Source organism: Asparagus officinalis, chromosome 4, assembly GCF_001876935.1.
Source record: "Asparagus officinalis chromosome 4, Aspof.V1, whole genome shotgun sequence".
Lineage (NCBI taxonomy): Eukaryota > Viridiplantae > Streptophyta > Magnoliopsida > Asparagales > Asparagaceae > Asparagus > Asparagus officinalis.
In genome coordinates, this window is record NC_033797.1 from 63,270,503 (window position 1) to 63,278,972 (window position 8,470).

General features: G+C 35.1%; 2 protein-coding genes across 2 annotated transcripts in view; both read right to left on the reverse strand.

The window, feature by feature from the left end:
* On the reverse strand, window positions 1,280-5,353 carry LOC109837585 (dolichol-phosphate mannosyltransferase subunit 3-like). Its single transcript, XM_020405897.1, has 4 exons — window positions 5,237-5,353; window positions 4,659-4,812; window positions 4,475-4,582; window positions 1,280-1,534 (listed from the first exon to the last, which is right to left on the reverse strand). Exons 2-4 carry the CDS (start codon window positions 4,758-4,760, stop codon window positions 1,475-1,477), a joined length of 270 nt encoding a protein of 89 aa, XP_020261486.1. The 5' UTR covers window positions 4,761-4,812; window positions 5,237-5,353; the 3' UTR covers window positions 1,280-1,474.
* Window positions 5,873-8,470, reverse strand: part of LOC109837586 (phospholipase A(1) LCAT3) — a 10,507-nt gene continuing 7,909 nt past the window's right edge. The window contains exons 8-11 of the mRNA XM_020405898.1: window positions 7,796-7,953; window positions 7,068-7,122; window positions 6,926-6,979; window positions 5,873-6,288 (exon numbers count right to left, since the gene is read on the reverse strand). Coding sequence (XP_020261487.1) covers window positions 6,064-6,288; window positions 6,926-6,979; window positions 7,068-7,122; window positions 7,796-7,953 — 492 coding nt within the window. The 3' untranslated portion in view covers window positions 5,873-6,063. The remainder of the gene's footprint in view (window positions 6,289-6,925; window positions 6,980-7,067; window positions 7,123-7,795; window positions 7,954-8,470) is intronic.

Sequence of the window (8,470 nt, forward strand, 5' to 3'; positions counted from 1 at the left end):
GTCTATAACTTTTTTATGGATTAGGTTAGAATCCATAAATAAAATAGGATTCCTAATCCTATTCCTACCCTCTATTGAACCAAACAGGCCCAACTTTCTAGAAATGTACTTATTTATTATTGTAACTATCGTAACGGTCTAAACATAAGTGTACACATAAATGTCCATTTTAACATTATAATTAGTAGCACACTCATTTTGCATCATTAAAAATTAATAACTAAGTTCCAATCTTAGTCAGATCATTGAATAATGCTAACTAGAGGAGAGATAGTCTAAAAACCCCTAAATTTTACACCTCTTTTCTAAGACATCCCTAGCTTTCTATTTTTTTAACAAAGAAGCCCCTAAGTTTCACTTATCTTTTCTAAGAAGCCCCCAGCTTTCTTTTCTTGACAATGAAGCCCCTACATTTTACACTTTCTTCTAAAAAGCCCTTAAATTTTACTCTTCTCTTCCAAGAAGCCCTCAGATCTTGTTAACTCAGAGAATTCATTGTCAAAAAAAAAGTTGGGAGTTTTTTAGAAGAGACGGCAAAAACTTAAGGGCGTGTTTGTTAGAAATAAAAAATTAAGAGGCTTCTTAGAAAAGATGAGTAAAACTTAAGGTGTTTCTTTGTCAAAAATAAAAGGTAGGGGCTTCTTAGAAAAAAAAGGTAAAACTTAAATAGCTCTTTAAACTATATTCTCCCAACTGGACTATAGTCTTCCAAACTACTCCCACACTACAAACAAGGAAAGAAGTGTAGGCTTCTTTAACATGCCGTTAGTTCTGAAAATTTTTGAAGAACGCATCTCATACTTCTCTCTTTCATAGTGTGAAAATAGTTTAGAGATAATAGTCTACTTATCACTACCCAAGATCATTTACCAACATATGCACAATTATAGAAGAAATCCCTCTGAATCGCTGTCACAAATCCTGCTATTTTCAGACTAATTGATCAATTTTGAAGCGTATGGACAGTATCCCTGAATGTTAGGCATTCATCTCTTGAGAAATTGCCTGAAGTTGAGCATGAAAGATAGAATTGTAGAGGTTCTCCGTTTTCCTTGATACACAGATTTCATCACAGGAGAAGCTCTCAAGCTTCACTGGTTCCTTGATACACAGTTTTCATCGCAAGGAAAAACTTTCAAGCTTCACTTTGAGAAATACAGGCTAGCTTGTCATTTACCCAGGCAATTTACCTTGTCATCTGTGTTTCAACCGTAATACTTTCCACATTGGAATAGCATGAGAAAAAATAATGACCAGGAGCAAACAACGCGAGCGCAAATCATTCCATAAACCTCAAATAGAACATGATGGAATTGACAAATGGAAGCATTAGGAGAAATTTTGGAATTTTGAGACTCTTGTCCTATGAATTGCGTATACAGGTTTTGAACTGTGTTAAAAGCTCAGTAAATAACTCTCAGCTTTGAAATATCAGATGTATGCTTCCCTAAATCAGGTCATGAGGATATCTTCTTCAATATGAGCTCACGTCAACACCTTTGCTCCTCAAGAAATCCTTGGCCTCTGCGATATCCTGTGATTGAAAGTACACGAATCATCCCAATCTCAACATTGTTTTCTGGTTAGCCACAGTAGAGAAAAAAGATGATAATTCATCTAATAATACATTCCACATAGCAATGATTGGATCCAGGTCCAAGACACAGAGCTGATAAGTTCATTGTTTCAGATACAGTAACAAACTGTCAAATATGACAATTTGACAACAAATCTGATAAACTTGATGAACTGTATGGTTTGTGCATTATATAAACATTAGATCCTGGCGGATTTATATACATTTCATGCAGCTTTTCACATATTTTTCTCTATGACCTTGTGGCCTCAGGTTATTTTGTTGATTTAAACAAATCAAATCACTTCATTTGTTTTAAAAATCTATAAATCAAGTTTGTTCATCAACTTCTAATCATAATAAATCTACTAATGTTGCCTGATTAAACTTGAGATTAAAAAGGGTAACTCTAACTTGAGAGCACATGCATGGTGATGTGGATCCAATGTAGATAAAATAAGGGTATTTCTGTCATGTATATTATGAACAGTTAAGTTAAACATTCTTTGCTTTTGCTATGGTTCATCATTCATTCGATTCAATTTGAGCAAGGGTAAGAACACAAGGTCATGCAGATTAAATGTAAAAGAAAAAGGATATATGTAAATTGCCCCCAAAATATTACTTATACTACATCTCCTATGCTTAACTATACCTTACATGAAATGATAGGTCCCTCTCACAAACTGAAACCCATGAATACTACACGCTTTGGATTTTCATGATATATCCAACTACTGGACCACCTTAGGCAGTTGGCTCTCTAACAATATAATGAAAGTCAAATGTACGAGTTACAAACAAACGCCAAAAGTAACACTTTCATTTTATTGTTATCTCCGATCTAAATCCTCTACCCAAAACACAAATATACAAAATTTCAGTAGCTCATGATCCTCAGCTCTCATCAGAGGTACAATTTGGACTGCATAATACGTTCCTCGAGAAAAAGAAAAAGGAAAACCATGTACAAAAAATGTCACCCATGGCTTTGTTGAATATCAGAAAGAAGAGTAATTGTATTGTATAGAATGTCTTTAATTCTATTTTTCTTGGAAATATGGGACTGGAAGAAAAACTACGCAAACAAACTAGTCAACTATGATCAAACTGAAAGATGTTGTCTCAAGTACCCAACCAAAAAACAAGGTGGTTGACAGCATTGAACGAAATATAGGCCCATTGACAAAAAAAAAGAATGAATAGGCCTTTGATGGTTTGCATTGCATATGCAGGCAAATGGCAATAGTAACACTGGCTATTGACAGATCAGGTCAATAGGAGAAAGAAAAGAGTTCGCAGCCAATCAGATCAGCAGAGACAAAGGAGATGTTGCACTTGTCAAAATAATTTTGTAAGACTTATTCAGAGAACAAAAAATGTAGAAACTTTCGACATCCTAGCAGCAGTCAGAATTGCCTAACAAGTTTGTGGGAAAACGTCGCAGGACTTTAGTTATCTGGTGATGCAACTCCTACCTTTCCCATTTTATCCTAATGCTGAAGAGAGCTACTGGCTTTTCCTCTCTGCTACATTGATTACAAGGATTACCGTCGGAAAGACGACACGGACAAAGCAGTAGTGCATAGCATTAAGGATTTTTACTATGGGACACCAGCCTTCCATTTTCATTTTATATTGGCCATGAATTAGAAAAGCACTCACAACAGCAAAATGATAAACATATAATTTCACATACACAAGTCATTGATTTATAAATTCAGTTGGATTTGATATTAGAATTCATATTATCTCATTTTTAATCTAGAATTCTGGGAATACTATGTCAAAAACAACTAGGCTTCTAGCCCAAATGTTTGGGGTCGGCTACACAAATCATATTCTTCCATTCATTTCTATGATGGGTCTAACTCCTCCATTAAGTTAACTATCATCAAATCATTCTTAAATCTTGAACGGCTCCAATCAACTTCTTTAGGTCTACCTCTACACCTTTTCGTCCCCTCAACTATAAACTTATCGCTTTTCCGAACTTATGCATCAGTTAGTGGCCTCTGCTGTACATGACAAACCAATTCAATCGATTTTCTCTCATTCTATCATCTAGTAGCCTCGGTTGTACATGACAGAACCCTCTCAATCAATTCTCTCTCATTTTATCCTAGACGGGTGGAACCTCTAATATCCTATTCACTAATTTTCTATTCTATCTAGTACTCTATATCCATAACACCATTGTTAATATTCTCATTTCTGCTACACTTATTTTTACAAATGTTGTTTTCTGAATGCCCAACATTCTAATCCATGGAGCCTTACTGGTCATAAAACTGTCCTATAGACCATTGTAATGCCAAACATTCTGATCCATGGACCATTGTAATATTTTATAGGTGATCCTATTATAACGTAAATCTCTGAAACACTCTGCCATTTTAACCAGTCTGATCCGAATTGGTGAACTACATCATATCCTCAATCACACTATCAATGATGAATAACTGATCATAAATAACAAAAGTGATCACTCTTCAGGAATACCATGTAAAGCCGTAAATTTGGACTCTAAAATCAAAATTTTGAAATTCCTTACAACTATCACTGTTTTAATGTCCACATCAAAATGGCCAGATTCATAGTAATGCTTGTGCAATTTAATGTCCACACCAAAATGGCCGCCTCTGATGACGCATGTACAAATTGTCTCATGCAACATTTTAATTATGGGCCAAAAATGTAGTAGACCAAGCTAACCAAAAAGATACTAAAATAAATAAGGTCAGTCAGCTACTCAAAGGAAAGACGTCTAAATATATATCATGCAGCAATTCTATGAAAATGTGAGTGAACTCAACCATAAATAACAAAACTCCAAACAGATCATGGGCAGAAATCAACTAAAAACTGATTAATTGCGCCAACGACAAGTAAAATAACCTTTTGAAGAAGATCGGCTTCTTGAGGACACGTAGGGAAGCACATCAAACCGACTCCAACCATTAGAAGACCATAACATCCTAGCGCAACAACTAGATAAATAGGGAGCTGGAAGAGAAGTAACAACAAGATGTAAGCATCACGTATGACGAAAATACATAATTCAATATGGAAGGAAACTAACCAACAAAGCATAGCTTTGTGGAACAACCGAAGATGCTAAAAGGCCAATCCAGACGGCAGAAATAGCCACTAGCAATGAAATAATCTTGAAAATGTGCTTCATTTGGTATTAGTCAAGTCTTTCCCAAACTCAACCCACAAAGAGAGATAGATTCCTGTACATATCATAAAATAACTAGAAGGTGAAATTAACTAGATTTTAATGTCAAAAAAGAAAAAAGAAAATCAATCTAAGCTGCTGCTGATTTGGGACACATCAATGTGTTCTAATCTGCCACTGACTCGAAGGAAAATAAATCATTCAGCAAAGAAAATGATAAACTGAGAAGGCTCTAGCATTTGCAAGTTTCAAATCCTTGCTCAGAAGAATAAATCTACGCTTATGTTCATCAATTTCATAAGCCTCAATAGTTTCTTTTATCTTCGACTGCTAACTTCACCAAGCTATTCCCAAATCAAAACCAGCTTCAGATATCACAGTAAAATAATAATAATAATAATAACAACAACAAATAGAAAACCAACTTAAAATCTAAATTAGATAAAATCATAATCAAAATTGAGAAAATATCTAAGTACCTGGAGATCCTCGACAGCGGATGATCGAGAAGAAGAGGACGGGCGATGGGTTTAACTTTAAGAGATCGAACACAAATTCAGCTAGGAATTTTTCTGTTTAGGGTTTGGGGCCGAAACCGGGTCGGGTTTCACACAGCCGGATCCACAATGAACCCTTCTCTCTGGTTTATTTTCTTTTTTTCCTTAATTTTGGATTTACGTAACACTTTTCACTGTTAAAAAAGCGATAGTAAAACTGAGCCTAAACAACATAGGGAGAATAAAAAAGTTTATTCATAGTTACCCATTTGGATATAGTTGTGAATAAACTTACTTTTCTAATTACCATATAATTGTGAATAAATTTTGGGTTTATAATTTCGATCTCCCTCTACTCCTATTGCTAGCCACGTTCATCGCTCAAATGCTCGGGATGGTCTAGACCATATCTATATTCAAATTCTTGTGAATCACTTTTGACTCCTAAAATTTTTTATTTAAAAACCTAATCAGGCACACAAATTTATGAGCCACCATGAACTTTTTCCCCCCATTGGATAGTGCAAAAGTAGTGTAAGATTTACAATATAATTATGCTACTCAAATTTTGTTCACAAGTTACAGAACTTGAGTCTAAAGCTTCCAACAGTCCACCTAGAACTTAGTCTTTATGTGCATTACTCTGCATACTTTTACGTATAACGTGATATACATGTTGAAGCATGTGTATTATTATAGGTAGAAACAATCATACAACAAACTTAATGGCATTATACTACGATGCCTTCGAATACATATGTAGGAAGCAAATATGCTATTCTTTCAAACAATACACGGCCTGCTAATATTCAATCTTCAGCAGATTTCCGATACATCAATGCATCTTTTGCAGTTATCTGGACAGAAGCTGGTTCTGAAAATACATCCATCACTTTGGATGTCGCCATGGAGTGTTTAGATTTCTGGTTCACACCGAGCCATTGCTTCAAAAGTCTAAACACTGTCTTGTCACACAACAAACCTCGGTGAGTGGCCTTAACTCCGACTCTGTCTACCGCTTCAAACCCATCAGCCTGGAGGAAAAATAAAAAGAACAGAAAGAAAAAGAAAAAAAAAGACTTATATATCAAATCGTAAACATACACTAATATCATAATGCTCAGATGCATAGATTAACAGGTTTCATGGGAATGGCAGAAAATGGCCATGACAACAAAAAGAAAGCAAATTAACTTACTTGAATTCGTCAATGAATTGATCGATGTTGTTCCAACTGATGTTATTTTTTAGTTATCACTTGTTATCCTTATTAGATTACAGCACACAGATAACTTGTGCCTATACATCTGTGTGTGCGCGCGTGGGTGTATGTGGGTGCGTGTGTGCATGGATGTGCGGGCGCGTGAGTGCGCATGCCTGCACGCGCATGTACACACTTTTATGGACTTTGATGTAACTCTCATTGTCTACATACTATTGAAAAGCTATTATTAGTGGAGATCTTTTTTTTCTGTAACTCTTGATATAAAATGTATCTTCCACAATATGGAATCTGAGTAAGAGTTTGATCTCACCCCATGCTTTTTCTTTCAGGAAAAAAAAACTCCAAACAATCAAGTATAGCTCATTAGTGAACAAGTTGCTTTCTCACAGACTTATTTGCTTCTCGAGGACATGTGGGAAAACACGTAAAATAGCTTAAAAGGTTACCATTGTAGATTCGGCAGGCACAGTTCCATCTCCATCCACATAAGTATACTGAGGCTGCAATAAGATCATGGTGAGATTAGATATACTAATTAAAGATGATATTGGCAGCAGCATAGTGGACATTTCTAATTGGGATGCATACCGTTGTGTGGCATACTTTGGACAAGTCATCGATAGGAGAGGTTTCTGATCCGTAGCTGCAATAAGAAGGTTAGAACGTGTGAAATACCAAAATTGAGAGAGTGGATTTTATGAGGCTATTCATGGTAATTTCATCTGGGATTGATAAATACACATAACGAAATTTTTTGTCAACTAACAAGAAACTTTCAACCTTTTGTTGTGAAGTGCTTATCACATAATCATGTACCGAAAACCTTGATTGAGTTTTTTTGTTATAAACCGCCAATAAACAATGAGGTAAGTTACTTAAAAAAATAGATAAAAAGAAAAGAGATACGATCCTCATAAAATTGTCATGAAGGATTGTTGGTCCTCTATCAGTTAATTGGATAGTTATGATTCTTCAAATATGGTAAAAGAAAATTAATGAGAGATGGAGAGGCATCCTGTAACTTGTAAGTATCCAAGAAGTTTCATTTCTCATGTTTCCTGAGATAGACAAGGATAGAACTTTCGAGAATCATCATGAATTACAAGCTGGTGCCAAGCACACCCTAACTAACATACATTTCCTGGAAGTGACATGTTGTGCATAAGGGCCTAAACTCAAAGGCACACTGAAAACTTAAAGAAATGCCGAAAAGGTGAATAAGCATCAGCAATTACTGAGGAGAACAGATTCATTTTACTGTAAATAAAACCATATTACCATTGAACTTAAGAGTATAAATAATTAGAGTAACATACCAAACGTCATATGGAGTATCAAATGATATGCCGTATATGTTATAAAAGCTGACACTCTTTGGTAATCGGACATTGTCGAGAATCCTACGAGTCTCAGCAGCCCATTTGTAAACTGAAAAGTTGAAAGGCAGAGCAACTGACTTCCCATTGTAATTCAGCTACAAAATCAACAATAATAAAAAATTATAAAAAGAATTTTCAGCTCAGTTCGTCAACATATTGAACTAATATGTACACTGACTAGTAATGAATAACATAGCCAGTGAGACATGACACAAAGCCATATAGCAGACGGAACTATAAACATAGCATAATTAAGGCTTGCAGGAAAGAGAAAATGCAAAAATTAACAGTCTGGGGCGGTCAGATGTTCAGAAACAAAAGTTTAATACACGCATCAGAATCTTCCAAAGATTATCAGAACATAGGAAATAACCCATAGTGATATTAATGCCATCATGGCTTCCATAAATTCTTACACTGAAAATGACAAAAAAGCAGAAAGATGAGAATTCTCTCTATATGCTATCAAAATGTCTGTCTAATATCAGGCAAAGGAAGTAGTCAGCAGCTACAGCTAAATCAACTTACCCCTTAAACAACAATCTCTTGTGGAATGGTAAAATTTTTTAACAGGAAAAAAAGAAGAGAGGGTTTTTTTTTTTTTTTTTTTTT

Bases quoted from the DNA above. Each gene is read 5' to 3' on its own strand.
- LOC109837585 (XM_020405897.1), bottom strand. From the start codon at position 4,760: ATGAAGCACATTTTCAAGATTATTTCATTGCTAGTGGCTATTTCTGCC. The intron at 4,583-4,658 runs GTTAGTTTCCTT...CTTCTCTTCCAG, and splicing joins CACAAAGCTATGCTTTGTTG to CTCCCTATTTATCTAGTTGT. The intron at 1,535-4,474 runs GTTATTTTACTT...TTTCAATCACAG, and splicing joins AAGCCGATCTTCTTCAAAAG to GATATCGCAGAGGCCAAGGA.